This window comes from Myotis lucifugus, unplaced genomic scaffold, assembly GCF_000147115.1.
Source record: "Myotis lucifugus unplaced genomic scaffold, Myoluc2.0 scaffold_49, whole genome shotgun sequence".
NCBI lineage: Eukaryota > Metazoa > Chordata > Mammalia > Chiroptera > Vespertilionidae > Myotis > Myotis lucifugus.
Genome location: NW_005871097.1, coordinates 806,995 through 822,116, shown reverse-complemented (window position 1 = coordinate 822,116; position 15,122 = coordinate 806,995). Strand labels below are relative to the sequence as shown.

The 15,122-nt window shown below is 43.9% G+C and overlaps 1 protein-coding gene and 1 pseudogene across 4 annotated transcripts in view; one reads left to right on the top strand and one right to left on the bottom strand.

Annotated features, from left to right (window-relative positions):
* The window catches only part of MAP7D2 (MAP7 domain containing 2), a 91,465-nt gene that overhangs the window by 13,377 nt on the left and 62,966 nt on the right, over positions 1 to 15,122 (bottom strand). For all 4 annotated transcript variants that reach the window (XR_002829219.1, XM_014455655.2, XM_023753681.1 and 1 more), the window contains 2 exons: positions 13,399 to 13,667; positions 12,748 to 12,880 (listed from right to left, as the gene is read on the bottom strand). Coding sequence is in view for 3 of the 4 variants with exons in the window: in XM_014455655.2 (XP_014311141.1) it covers positions 12,748 to 12,880; positions 13,399 to 13,667 (402 nt within the window). In the remaining variant the exon portion in view is untranslated. The remainder of the gene's footprint in view (positions 1 to 12,747; positions 12,881 to 13,398; positions 13,668 to 15,122) is intronic.
* LOC102434280 lies at positions 8,642 to 9,156 on the top strand (annotated as a pseudogene).

Sequence of the window (15,122 nt, the reverse complement as noted above, 5' to 3'; positions counted from 1 at the left end):
ATAAACTGATGAACAAGGACTGATCCAGAGACGGAGACCGCATGGATTGGACTGTCGGGCCTTGGAGGGAAGGTAGGGGAGGGTGGGGGTGAGGGGGAAAGATCAACCAAAGGACTTACATGCAAGCATATAGGTCTAACCAATGGACACGGACAATGGGGGGTGAGGGCATGAGCGGGGGGGGGGGGTAGGGGGTAACGTGGGTATAAGGACACATATGTAATATCTTAATCAATAAAAAAATATATAAAAAAAAGAAAATGACTCATCCTTCCCAGGAAGCCACTCCAGCCAGTATACTTACAAAAAAAAAAAAATTTAACGAAGGCTGACTCCACAGTCTGTTATAAAGAGTAATGATATTGTGAACATATTGTAATGAAGACACAGATGTTCCCCAGTCAATCTACAAATGACTATAGCTAGCTCCATCTTCTATTGTGTGTTAATCCTCAGCTGAGGATATTTTCCCCATGCTTTCGGAAAGAGTGGAGGGAGAGAGGGAAGGAGGGAGACAGAGACAGAGACAGAGACAGAGAGAATCATCAATGTGAGAGAGACACATCAATTGGCTGCCTCCCATGCATGCCTCCACAGAGGCCAAGGATCAAATCTGCAACCCAGGTACGTGTCCTTGACTGGGAATCGAACCCGTGAACCTTTGGTGCACAGGTCGATGCTTTAACCACTTAGTACCATCGGCTAGAACTCATTCTTATTTAATGACAATTCTTTAAAAACTAAGCAAAATAAGTATTTAATACTGACTTAACCTAGAAAAAACCAAGTGTCTCAATGGCCACAAATGTGCCAGTCAACAATTTGAAAGCAGTGACTATGGGTTCCAAAGTTCACTTTGGGTTTTAATTGGCATATGACTTCTGAAGCAGCAAATGGAAGAAATGCTCAAAAGAAACTTGACATTTAATATAGAAATTAAAATATCTATTTTCCATTTATTTTGGAAATCTTTAAAAATCTGTCTTAGCTTTTATTCTTTGCTGTATAAAATTAAATGGCATTTGGACATGCCTTTTATCCACAGATGCAGAGTTGGTGATGTGATGATAGCTCTAGGCAGTGAGGGGAAATCCTATAACATCTAAGTGCTTGTTTTTACGTTTCTAGTGTTCTTCTTGCTCACATGTGTGTCACTTTCCTTATTTTTGAAAAGACGTAATCATACTCACCTTGCAGTGTGCTCCTGACTGGCAATGTGACATATGGGCAAGACCAAGATTGCATTCTGACTGTGCCACTCACCGTGTGACCCTTCCTTGCAAAGTGACTGAACATCTCTGATGCCCATTTACAAAATGGAAACAGCTATATCATTGGCTCCATGACACCACTGTGAGAATGAAATGAGATAATGCATGGGAAGCACTTAGCACAATGCCTGGCTCTGGGTTGGTTCCCAAATGCTGGTTTGTCTTCCAATTTAAAATGAATCCTCTCTCCAACTCTTAATGTCCTTCTAAGAGCATCTATAAAACTGTGTTTTTCAGAAATTACCTTTATTTGGAAGCATGTGTCACTGACTTACTGGATGCTATTATACTGTTATAAAAAGATGAAGATTATAAAGAAGATTCTTCTATCCTAATGGTTGGCTTCAGGAATGGTGGAGATAGTTAGCCTATGTGTCACAAAAGAGACAGTTTTAAAAGGTAAATAAATACTTAAAGACATCATTTAGCCTAAGACTGTGAAAGTGTCTGATAAACATATTCTACATTAGCAGAGGTTGCACTGCCCAGAAGCATTGCTACAACAACTGGAATTAACAACAGATATTCTGGAAATCTCTGGAGAAGAGCATTAGGGGGATGAATCAAGAAAAATACACACACAACAACTTCCAGTTCTTAGGTTCCCCAGTAACAGGCTGAGTACGCCCAACATAGGATTATCACAAGTAGATGTGTGGAGAACAAGATTTATCCAGAGATTAAGCAGAGCACTGTTTCAGTTCTCATTTCTTTTAAGGAGCCAGTTGTGACTGTCCCAGACAAGCTAATACACAAAGGATCTGCTGTGTGTGAATAAATGCCCAGTTGCTTCACCTTTCTCTTTAGGATCTGAAAAGCCACTCTGTTCCTCCCATTTTACCATGAGGACTTCAGAGGTGCCCAGTGCACACACACAGAGTAAATAACATATCCTCTTGACCCCTAAGTCTCCATAATCACCCACAACAGAAATTCCTCCCCACAGGCCCATTAGCCCCTGCCTGTCCCTCCCTATTACAGACAAAATTCCCTCCATTAACCACAATCTGCTTCCCCCAGAACTGGCTTCGCCTGTGTGAAACCAAGTCACTCAATGTTGTCTCCAAGGCTGCACATCCTCTTCCTGCTTAAAGAACTGGAGTGAACACGGATTTGGTCCTTTCTCCAGCCCCTCTTCTGCAGGTGGCCTGCACCCCATTGCCCTTGTCATCACTACCCAGTTCCCCTACAGAGTTCACCAGACCCTGTGTACAGTTCTGTCACCCCTCTCTGTCCTTTTTCCTGTCACCTACTCCAAACCTGCCCCTCTTCCTCACCAGGTAGAAAGGATCAGAAAACTGTGCACCACGGTCATACTTCAGCAGATGCATCCTTATCCCCATCACCAGCCATTGGTGAGGGTCTTCACTGAACAACTCGCAAGCTCCAGCACTTCACCACCTCCTGTCCCCACTCTTTCACACTTACACCATATCCCCGACATGTGCTCAGCCTTGAGTTGTTCGATCTGTGGACAAGTATGTAGGTTTAACTATTCTCTCTTCCTTATGTGCTTAAAAGTCTTCAGTTTAAAAAGCTTAACCTTTAACATGTTACACTTTGTCTTGTGTGATCTGCTCTCACCCCATCCTTCATCGCCTTCTCTCCTGACCTGTGCAGTCACTTGTATCTGCTCCCTCTTCTCTGTGCCCCAAGCCTCCGGTCCCCTCCTGAGCACTTCCGGGATAGCATGGAGCCCACTCTGCTGCCCAACTCCAGGCGCAGGTGGTTCCCAGGACCCCTTGTGCCCTCCTGGGCTGCCAACACTGTTAGAGTAAGGCCCAAACAAGGCTGACTGTTCATCTGTCCCTGGGCCTCAGCTAACATTCCAGCCTTTTGGCCCCATCCCTACCCCTGACCCCTGTGGAAACAGTCCAAACCTCTACCTTGTGTCAGTCTTCAATATCCTCCTTTGTTGATTGCATCACCAACCACTTTACAGAGAAGCCCGGGGCCACCTGATCTGAGCTTTTGCCCTCTATTTCACTGTTGCTCAGAAATTTCAAAAGAACTATAAATGCTACCACTTGTGCTATTAATCGCACACTCTCCCACACCATGCTCCCACCACTCTCCTGTGTCCTCCTTCCATCATTTTACCCTTCTACACGTACCTTTCCATGGCCTGGGAAAACGTTCAGGTCTCAGGTATCCCAAACAAATCTCCCCTGCCTTCCACTCACAGCCTCTTAACATCCAACTGACGGTTCATCCTCTCCCCTCTCACCTTTTCCAAACTGGCTTAGGTCTCCCCATATCAAATTTCCCTCCCAAATGTCGGTTCATCTCCTAAATGTCAAGACTTTTCCTCAGCCTCGACATATATTGTAGGTACAGATATCCTTAAAGGTCTCTCCTGTGAGTACCTCTCCCCAGCCCTGTGTGTATGAGGCTCTCCCCTCCTGCCTTGGCTGCCTCGATGCCCACCACCCCACATTGCTGGGCTTCACCTGCCCCAACAGCCAACCACCTAGAGGCTCAGCCAGTGAGGCGCAATTCTGAGTGGCAGAAGGACCTTTTATGTGGACATTGTGACCTTACTCATGGGGGCTAACTTGAATGTCTTTCTGAGTGAGCACCTAGCAGCTATTTTAGCTTCTTGACGTGACTTACTGGCCCCATTTTGGAATCACAGTAAGATCTCTGGCTTACTGGTTTCTGCCAGTGCCTTCCTCAGGGTAGACCTGGGCTCCAGGCTTTCTTGTCCCAACTCCAAGAGTCCTGATTTACATCTTAGCCCACCCACAAGCCCAGGGGCTATGCCCTCCTCTGTGTGCTTCCAAGAGAGCCATGATGTCACTGCTAGTGGGCCCTGGATCAGCTTTTGCTCTTATTCCTAGGCCCCAGCTATCTGGATTCTTGTCAGCCCTGCTGTTCTGAATAGTCTCATCCCTGATGGCATTTCCTTCACCAGTTTGTGACAATAATTGGCTTTCCACAGTTTGACTCAAGGACCTTTATTTTTTCTTGGCAACTGCATGTCTGTGGCATTGGCTCTAAGCTCAAAACAGATGTGGGATGATCTTATTGTAAGTGATATCCACTGTGTTTCATACCCAGATTGTCTGGTATTTTCTCACCTCCCATGTGGTGCTAGGCAAAGCTTCACATTCTGGCAAGAGAGAGGAAAACTGGTTTTGGGTCAAATATATTACTCTCATTTTTAGTTAGGCACCAGGCGTCAACTCCATTTTCAATCAGCTGAACATTTTGCAGGCACTTTCAACTTAGTGTGTCTAAAGTCAAATAGATAGTTTTTACCCTCTAAAATGAATTCCTTCTGTCCTTCCTTTATCGGTTATTGGGTATACCATTCTCCTAAGTCCGTACAGACTCAACCCTCAGCATCAACTTTGAATTGGCCAGTTTTGTTAGGTTGTGCAAGCCTGCAGACTGGAGCTGGCCCACCTGACATGAACTCACCCTCCCTTTTCCAGGTCTACCTTCACCACACCGCGTTAGCCTTTGCCTTCTCTTAGCCCGAAACTGCAATGGTGTCTTAGATGGGCCTCTATCTCCTTCTCTGCCTTCTTTGTACATGTACTGAGTGCCACCGCCAGTGATCCAAGGACTGTATCCCAGCCTTTTAAGATGCTTACTAGGGGGAAGCAGGCCAGTGAACAGACAAGGCTGTGTTAGCCGAACAGCTGGGCTCAGGAAGCGGGGAGAGGAAGAGATATCAGTTCTCTCCTAGGGGCAAGGCCAGAAAGGCTGCAGACAGGAAGCTAGGCATGACCTGAGTCTGGAGAAAAGGTGTGTCTGGTGAGGAGCATGAGTCCATGTGCAGCAGAGGGAAAGCGGAGGTGTGGAATCACATGGTGAGGGCCTATCAGGGACTCTGCACGCCAGTGTCTGGAATGCTGGAGGAGGAGGGGCAGGTGGTGGCCAGGTCCTGCCCAGCCTTGAAGGCCTGGTGACGGGTTTGGATGGATCCTGTGGGCAAGGGAGTTACTGGCTTATTAAGGAATGGGAGCATGACAATGACACTATGTGTGAATAGTCACTGGAGACAGTGTGAATAGCGGACAAGCTCTAGGAGACCTAGAGCAGGGAGCTCAGCTCGGATGCCACAGACACAGTCCAGGTGAGAGACAACAAGGTTCGGAGCTTAGAGAAGAGGATGGGCTGGAGGGGAAAGGAGAGGAGAGAGATGCTAAAGAGGCAGCCTGGATGGACCTGGCAGATGGGACACTGAGGAAGAAGGAGAGGGAAGAGTTGGGAGCTGGCTGAGACTTCTGATTTAGGTGGCTGGAAAGATGGGGGCACAGAGCTTGTGAAAGAAAAAGGAAGTTTGGGAGAAAGATAATAAGGCCTGCTTGCAAAATGCTTGGTTTGAAGTGCATGTAGCACACACTCAAATGAAAGTATAAGGCAGTTGGAAATATGGCCTCTATCCAATAGAACTTTCTATGATGAGGGAAATGTTCTAGAGATCCATGATGGCCATGGTAGCTACTAGCCATGCACCTGATGTGTACTTGAAATGTGGCTAGTACAGCTGAGGAACTGAAGTTTACTTAATTGTAGTGAATTCACATTTCGGTAGCCACATGGGACTAGAGTCTATAGTGGTGGACAGTGTAGCCCTTGCAAGAGACCAAGCCGTAGGCACAGATTCAGGAGCTACCAGTACGCATGTCTTGCTTAATGCCACTCTTGTACCAGAAAGTATTGAAGGTTCACAGAGAAAGAAGAAATTAGCTTCAGAAGCAGATAAAAAGGGAAAATGAGAGTAGAAAGGGAGATGAGAGCAGAGTTGGTTTAGCACACCAAATGCCCATTATGAACCCATGGCGTAAAATGTGAGCCCCAAATCTTTTGAAGTTGGAGAAACTCGCAGCGTGACAGGGGCACTGGCAGAGCAGAGGATTGTCAGGTGAAGCTGGCCAAGGACTGAAGGCTGGGAGCCCAGGTGACATGTGAGGGGAAGAAGGAGACGGAGAAGGACAGGCCAAAGAAGCCAGGGCAAGCTGGACAAGGTGAAAGCCAACAAAGAAATGGCTTAGGCATCTGGCAGTTCGGTGGAATGGTGAGTGTGATATATGAGGACTGAATGTGAGTTAAGGAGACAGACAGGAGTACAGTCAATTATTTCAGGAGCTGAGCTGTAAAGAAAATGTGAGACAGGGTAGATGCTGGAAGGCAAAGAACTTCACCTTCCTCAGCACACAGTTATAATCATGTTACTCACCTGTTCAGGGCCTGCAATTACCAAGGCCTGTCATTTGAGGTCCTGGGTTCATCTTCATCTTCTGTAACCTCCCTTCACACACCCTATGGTGCACCCAAACCAGCCCAAGCTCACCAGTCAACGAAAAGGTCTGCCGCTGCAGGTGGGAAAATCATCAGAGAAGCCTGGAATTTGAAGAAGGAACCAGCCAGACCTACCCACCCCCCACCACCACTTAAAAAAAATCAGCAAGCCTGTAATCAGAGACCACAAAAGACCTGTCAAGGTCACTTCAGGATCGAGAATACTCCTCTATTATTTATTACTCTCAATTCAGTGCCAGTCTTGAAGTGCTGCTTCCTGTCATGTTAATTCTCTAAATAGTATTGGATTGCACTCTGTGATTATCCTGAAAGCTTCCTTTATCAAGTTAGAGATAAAATCTACCTTGCCCTTCCACATGCATTCCTCTCTGAATATAAAGTTCAGAAAAGCCAGGCTGTCTATGTGTTGACCAAATACCCATTACTAACAATGCAGTAGTTCTCAAACATTGGTGAGCTGTTAAGGCAGGACAGGGCCTATGCCTGTGCGTTTTCACTGCACGTCTGGGATGATTTGGACACCCTCCAAAGTTTAGGGACCAGTCTTCTGTCATGCTCCAGGATGGGAGTCCCCATACCCTATATCTCATGAACTACGAGGTAGGCTTCCTACTCATAGAGTGGCCTCTGCTCAACCCTCCTCTCTGTCGTTTGGGGGTGTGAGTTAGGATAATTTGGATGAAAAACATGATTCAGGAAGCAGAATCAAAAACCTTACATACACAAACTCCTGTTTTTTCAGGGAGAACCTTATTCTATAAGCAAAGCTCGAACTCCTTTGATAGCTCTATGAGGTCTGGCTGGTCCTAGAGTCCAAGATGAAAATGGGAAGCTGCTGGTAACATTTAGATCCTGGAGCTATGAGTTTCCAGGTCGCCTGAAAACACCAAAGTTCCATCGCTGTTAATAACATCTAATAAAAGGTACAGTCTCCTAGACACCTACCAGGCAGATCTATACTTCCACCGACGCTTTATCAACTCCAACACTAGAAAGAAAGGAGAGTTGCTCTTTCCACCAAAGCCTTTGGGGCAAGATTGCAGCAAAACTCTGAGCATCTGGAATTCCAAGATGGTGGCGGATTAAGTGGAGGCTACACTGACATTCTCCCAGGACCAAACTGGAATTACAATTAAAATACAGAAAAAACATCCTGAACAACCAACTGAAAACTAGCTAGAGAAAACCCTTATAACCAAGGACGTAAAGTAGAGACCACATAGAGACTGATAGGAAGTGCAGAGGCAAGAGAGGCATGGCCTGGCTCCCACAGGCAGCAGCTGAAGTTCTGGAGGGATATCTCAGCTGTGGCGGGTTCCCACCCACACTTTAGGCAGAAAACATGATTCAGGAATATATATTCTGTCTACAAGAGACCCACCTTAGAACAAAAAACTCACACAGGATGAGAGTAAAGGGATGGAAAAAATTTTTCAATGCAAATGGAAACAAACAAAAAAGCTGGGGTAGCAATACTCATATCTGACAAAATAGACTTAAAAATGAAGACCATCACAACAGATAATAAAGGTCACTACATAATACTAAGGGGATTGATACAAGACATAAACCTGGTAAACATATATGCACCCAATATAGAGCACCTAAAAATGTGTGTGTGTGTGTGTGTGTGTGTGTGTGTGTGTGTATAAAACACTATCTGGAGTACTTTAAGGGAGAGATTGACAGCAATGCAGCCATAGTAGGGGACTTTAACAACCCACTAACTTCACTGGATAGATCATCCAGACAAAAAATCAACAAGGAAACAGTGACTCTAAATGACACATTAGATCAGATGGATTTAATTGACATTAACAGAACATTTCACCCCAAAGCTGCAGAATATACATTTTTCTCAAAATGCATATTCCACATGTTAGGACACAAAACAAGTCTCTACAAGTTCAAGAAGGTGGAAATCATATCAAGCATCTTCTCAGATCACAGGGGCATGAAATTAGAAATCAACTCAAAAATATTCAAACACGTGTGCTTCTCATCCGCTTCCTGGCTGGCGGCCTACCGGCCTTCCCCTCTTGTGTCCCCAGGTGTAACCCGTCTCTTCCTTCTCCTCCACCTCAGATGGAGTCACCGCCAAGATGCAGATTTTTGTGAAAACCCTCACGGGGAAGACCATCACTCTCAAGGTCTTGAACTCTCAGATATGATAGAAAATGTAAAGGCCAAGATCCAGGATAAGGAAGGAATTCCTCCTGATCAGCAAAGACTGATCTTTGCTGGCAAGCAACTGGAAGATGGGAGTACTTTGTCTGACCACAACATTCAAAAGGAGTCCACGCTTCATCTTGTGTTGAGATGTTGTGGTGGTGCCAAGAAAAGGAAGAAGAAGTCTTACACCACTCCCAAGAAGAACAAGCATAAGAGAAAGAAGGTTAAGCTGGCTGTCCTGAAATACTACAAAGCGGATGAGAATGGCAAAATCAGTTGCCTTCGTCAGGAGTGCCCTTCAGATGAATGTGGTGCTGGAGTTTTTATGGCCAGCCACTTTGACAGACATTATTGTGGCAAATGTTGTCTGACCTATTGCTTCAACAAACCAGAAGACAAGTAATTGTATTTGGGTTAATAAAAGACACGAACTAAAAAATAAAAGAATAATTCAAACACATGGAGGCTAAATCACATGTTATTAAACAATGAATGGGTTACCAATGAGATCAAGGAAGAAACAAAAACTTCCTGGAAACAAATAAAAATGAATACAAACAACCCAAAATCTATGAGACAAAGTGAAAGCAATCCTGAGAGGGAAATTCATAGCACTACAAGCCTACCTCATAAAACAAGAAAAATTTTCAATAAACTATCTAACACCATAACTTAAAGAATTAGGAAAAGACCAATAAGAAAAGCCCAGAGGAAATAGAAGGAAGGAAATGATAAAGATCAGAGTGGAAATATGACACAGAGACTAAAAAAAAAAAAATACAAAAGATCAATGAAACCAAGAGCTATTTCTTTGAAATGATAAACAAGATTGATGAATCTTTAGCCAGACTCATCAAGAAAAGAGAGAGAAGATCCAAATCAATAAAATTAGAAATGAAAAGGGTGAAATAACAACTGACACCTCAGAAATACAAAAGATGGTAAGAAAATACAAGGAGAGGGAGAGAGAAATAGAAACATCAATGATGAGAATCACTGATTGCCAACTGCCGCACACCCCCCACTGGGGATCGAGCCCACAAACTGGACATGTGCCCTTGACCAGAATTGAACCTGGGACCCTTCAGTCCACTGGCCAATGCTCTATCCACTGAGCCAAACCAGCTAGGGCCCATTTTTGATAAAAACTCTCAGCCAAGTGGGAATAGAGCGATTATACTTCAACATAATAAAGGCCATATATGACAAACCTACAGTGAACATCATACTCCAGTGATGACAAACCGATGACATGCGTGTCAGAGGTGACACGCGAACTCATTTTTTTGGTTGATTTTTCTTTGTTAAATGGAATTTAAATATATAAAATAAATATCAAAAATATAAATCTTTGTTTTACTATGGTTGCAAATGTCAAAAAATTTCTATATGTGACACGGCACCAGAGTTAAGTTAGGGTTTTTCAAAATGCTGACATGCCGAGCTCAAAAGGTTCGCCATCACTGTCATACTCAATGGGCAGAAACTAAATCCATTTCCCCTAAGAACAGGAAAAAGATAGGGATGTCCACTTTCACCGCTCTTATTCAACATAGCACTGGATATCTTAGCCACAGTGATCAAAAAAGGAAGAAAAAGTAAAAGGCATCCAAATTGGAAAGGAGGAACTAAAACTGTCATTTTTCGCAGATGACATATTATAAATAAAAAACACTAAAGACTCCATAAAAAACTACAGGACTCGCCTTGATCGGTTTGGTTCAGTGGATAGAGCGTCGGCCTGCGGACTGAAGGGTCCCAGGTTCGATTCCAGTCAAGACATCCCCAGTAGGGAGTGTGCAGGAAGCAGCTGAATCAATGTTTCTCTCTCATCGATGTTTCTAACTCTCTATCCCTCTCCTTCTCCCTTCCTCTCTGTAAAATATCAAATATATATATATATATATATATATATATATATATATATATATATAAATATAAACTACAGGACTTAAATGAATGCGACAACATAGCAGGAAACAAAATTAACAGCCAGAAATCAATGGCATTTTGATACACCAATAATAAACTCTCAGAAAGAGAAATGAAAAAAAATCAATCCTGTTTACCACTGCAACAACAAAAAAATTAAGATACTTAGGAATAAACTTAACAAAGGAGATAGAAGACCTGTACTCAGAAAACTACAAGACATTGAAAAGAGATAGAGGAAGATATAAACAAGTAGAAGAATATACCATATTCATGGATTGGTAGAATTAACATCATTAAAATGTCCACACTACCTAAAGCAATCTATAGATTCAATGCAATCCCTATTAAAACACCAACAGCATATTTCATACATCTAGAACAAACACTACAAAAATTTATATGGAATCCAAAAGGATGCTGAATAGCTGCAGAAATTTTGAGAAAGAAAAACAAAGTTGGAGGAATCACAATACTGGATATTAAGTTATACTACAAAGCCATCGTACTCAAAACAGCCTGGTACTGGCACACAAACAGGCAGACAGATCAATGGAACAGAACAGAGACTCCAGGAATCATCCCCAAGGCATTATGCTCAATTAATATTTGACAAAGGAGGCAAGAGCATACAATGGAGTAAAGATAGTCTTTTCAACAAATGGTGCTGAGAAAATTGGACAGATACATGCAAAAAAAAAAAGAAAGAAAGAAACTAGACCAACTTACACCATACATAAGAATAAACTAAAAATGGATGAAAGACTTAAATATGTCATTAAACCATTAAAATTTTAGAAGAAACCATAGGCAGTAAAATCTCAGATATCTTTCATAAAAATCTGTTTATGAATACATCTCCTAGGCCCTAGGACCTAGGGCAAAAGAAACTAGGAAGAAAATAAACAAATGGGACTACATCAAAATAAAAAGCTTTTGCACAGCAAAAGAAACCATCAACAAAACAAGAAAGCCCATTGCAAGGGAGAACTATTTGTATTTGATATGGAGTCAATTTCCAAAATATATAAGGAACTCATACAACTTAACAAAAAGAAGACAATCCAATTAAAAAATGGGCAAAGGACCTAAATAGACATTTCTCCCAAGGGGACATACAAATGGCCAAGAGACATATGAAAAAGTGCTCAAAGTCACTAATCATCAGAGAGATGCACACAAACACGTCAGAATGGCTATCATCAACAAATCAACAAATGCCAAGTTCTGGCGACAATGTGGAGAAAAGGGAACCTAGTACACTGCTAGTGGGAATGCAGACTGGTACAGTCATTATGGAAAACAGTGGAGTTTCCTCAAAAAATGATCCCATTTCTAGGAGTATATCCTAAGAATCCTAAATCCAATCAGAAAGAATATATGCACCCCTATGTTCATAGCAGCACAAATTATAATAGCTAAGATCTGGAAACAGCCCAAGTGCCCATCATATACATCATGGAATATTATGCAGCAATAAAAAAGAAGGATCTCTTACCCTTCGAGAGAGCATGGAGAGACCTGAAGAGTATCATGCTAAGTGAAATAAGTCAGTCAGCCCTAGCCAGCTTGGCTCAGTGGATAGAGCATCAGCCTGTGGACTGAAGGGTCCCAGGTTCGATTCTGGCCAAGGGCAAATGCCTGGGTTGTGGGCTTGATCCCCAGTAGAGGGTGTGTAGGAGGCAGCCAATCAATGATTCTCTCTCATCATTGATGTTTCTATCTCTCTCTCCTTCTCCCTTCCTCTCTGAAATCAATAAAGAAATATATATAAAAGAAATAAGTCAGTCAGAGAAAGACAAGTATCACATGATCTCACTCATATGTGAAATCTAATGAACAAAATAAATCCAGAGACATAGAAGCATGGAACAGACTGATCAATCGCAGAGGGAAGGCAGAGGTGGGTGGGTGGGGAGAGATTAACCAAAGAACCTGTATGCATATATGCATAACCCATGGACACAGACAATAGGGTTGTGAAGGCATGGGGAGGGGTTGGGTGTGGGGGGTCAATGGAGAAAGAGTGGGGACATCTGTAATACTTTCAGCAATAAAGAGAAATTAAAAAACAAACAAACCCTGAGTACCTCCATACCTGTCTTGCTCCATCTTTTCCAGCCTCTCCTGTTCCTTCTGCTCCTTCTGCAGCCGAGCCTGGCGTCTCTTTTCTGCCAGGATCTTTGCGGCCTCTCCTGCATTGGTGGTACCTGCAATAGGCTTCCCTGAAGCTGCACCAGAGGGATCAAGGGAAATGAAATTGATCATACTCACTTGGCAGCTTCCACTTGAAAGGGAAGATCCTACCCAGTGGGGAATGGGAAATGCCGCAGGACTGGCACAATTAGCCACTGAGCAGAGACGCTGCAATGGGCGGCTATGACTGGAATATATTTCACAGTGGAGAGCAGTGGAAAGGCTAGGAGAGATAGGGTCACTAGCAGGTCCCACAGCAGCCACCACCCCTGCGCCCATCTGGGTGAACTCACTGCATCCTTCACAGCAGCTTATAGGACTAAAGGAAGAGCCTCTCCGTGAAACGTGCTAATGCTGGCCCGATGCAGCAGGGGACAGGACTGAGGGGCAACGTGCAAGCCTAGAGAGCACAGGACGTGCAGTTTTCTATATGATGACCCCCTCTTCCCTCTCTCCCCCAAACACGAGACTCCCATGTGGATCGTGGACCAGGTCAAAGGACAAACAGGATGGGAAAGCCAAGGCTGGAGTGGCATGGGCAAGGAAGGCCTACCTGCGCTGCTCTCGGCCTTCCCTCCTGCAGCCATGTTCTTCTCGGAGGCACGCTTCTCCACCAGGCGCTTCTCCGAGGCTTCCACCCTGAGTGGGCCAGCTGCCTGCTGAGCCAGGGCCCCTTCCCGTTCCTTGTTGCTCTTCTCTTTGTCCGCTTTCTTCTTGGGTGTTTCCTGGCCGGAAAAGGTGGCTACACGGTTCTGCACAGGAGACTCCGGATATGGCACCTTCACATTCTTTGGAGACAGTGGGAATCCTTTGGTAGTGGCTCTGGGAGACCAAAAACATGCCAGAAGGTAATTACTGTGCCTGACCACAGAACTCTCCATTCCTAAGACAGCTGGTTCCCTAAAGTTGAACAATTTAATCTTCTAAGAAGAACAAATGTAAGGCTTACTAGCACAAACTCAAAAGTCCCTGTCACACTATTACCCTAACAGGAACATATACTATCTATAAGATGTCCCAGGTGGAGGTGACAATATTTTTGAAGCCACGTTGGTGACACCATGTCCTAACGTCACTTAACTTTGATGACAATGTAAAGATGGAGTGTTAGGCTTTCTTCCACCACCTCTTTTAGATGGACACCAGAGCTGGATCTGGCATTAGACTATGGCAATAGACAAGCTTTTTCCATTGTAGCAAAATACATGTAACACAAAATTTGCCACCTTAACCATTTGTAAATATACAATTCAGTGACATTAAGTACATTCACACTGTGGTGCAAACCACCACCACCATCCACCCACAGAACTCTGTTCCCATTAAACACTAACTTCCTAATCCTCTCTCCCCAGGCCCTGGCAAACTCCTCCCTTCTGCTTTCTGTCTCTAGAAATTTGACTATTCCAGGTAGCTCACAGAAATGAAATCATGCAGGACTGATTCTTTTGATCTGGCTTATTTTGCTCAGCATAATGTCTTCAAGGTTCTTTTGCTCACACGAAGTTTGGTAATTTCATCCCCCTGTCAATTTCCTAGAAATAAATATCTTGGCTGATTAAAGAAATTAAACACAAATTCATCATGGGAACTTACTGTGCTTTCATAGAGTTTTATTTTTAAGTGCTTCATCTATTTAATAAGGATCTATTTGATCGCCAGGAGAACCCAATGAGTAGGTAGGAAACAATGAAGCCCGGCCAGCATGCCTCTGGTTGAGCATTGACCTATGAACCAGGAGGTCACAGTTCAATTTCTGGCACATGCCTGGGTTGCAGGCTTGATCCCAGTGCAGGAGGCAGCTGATCAATGATTCTCTCTCATCACTGATTTTTCTCTCTCTTTCTCTCCCACTCCCTTCCTCTCTAAAATCAATAAATTTAAAAGAAAGAAAGAGAGAGAGAGAGAGAGAGAGAGAGAGAGAGAGAGAGAGAGAGAGAAAGGAAGAAGGAAGGAAGAAGGAAGGAGGAAGGGAGGGAAAGGAAGGAAGAAAGAAGGAAGGAAGGAAGGAGGAAGAAGGAAGGAAGGAAGGAAGGGAGGGAGGAAGGAAGGAAGAAAACAACAGTGAAAATTGCCAGTGCAGGGAGCCCAGACCTACTGAAGACACTCACCTGTAGTCAGGGATGACCATGCCACACATCTTCCAGAGCAGCCTATGGGAATGGTGCCCGCTAATAATCGATTCAATGTCCTCGACCTCCAAAGGAAAAGGCTGACTCTAAGAGCCTTCCGTGCGACTGTGATTCTGAGTGGGAGGTACTCAATGGGAGCCATTCA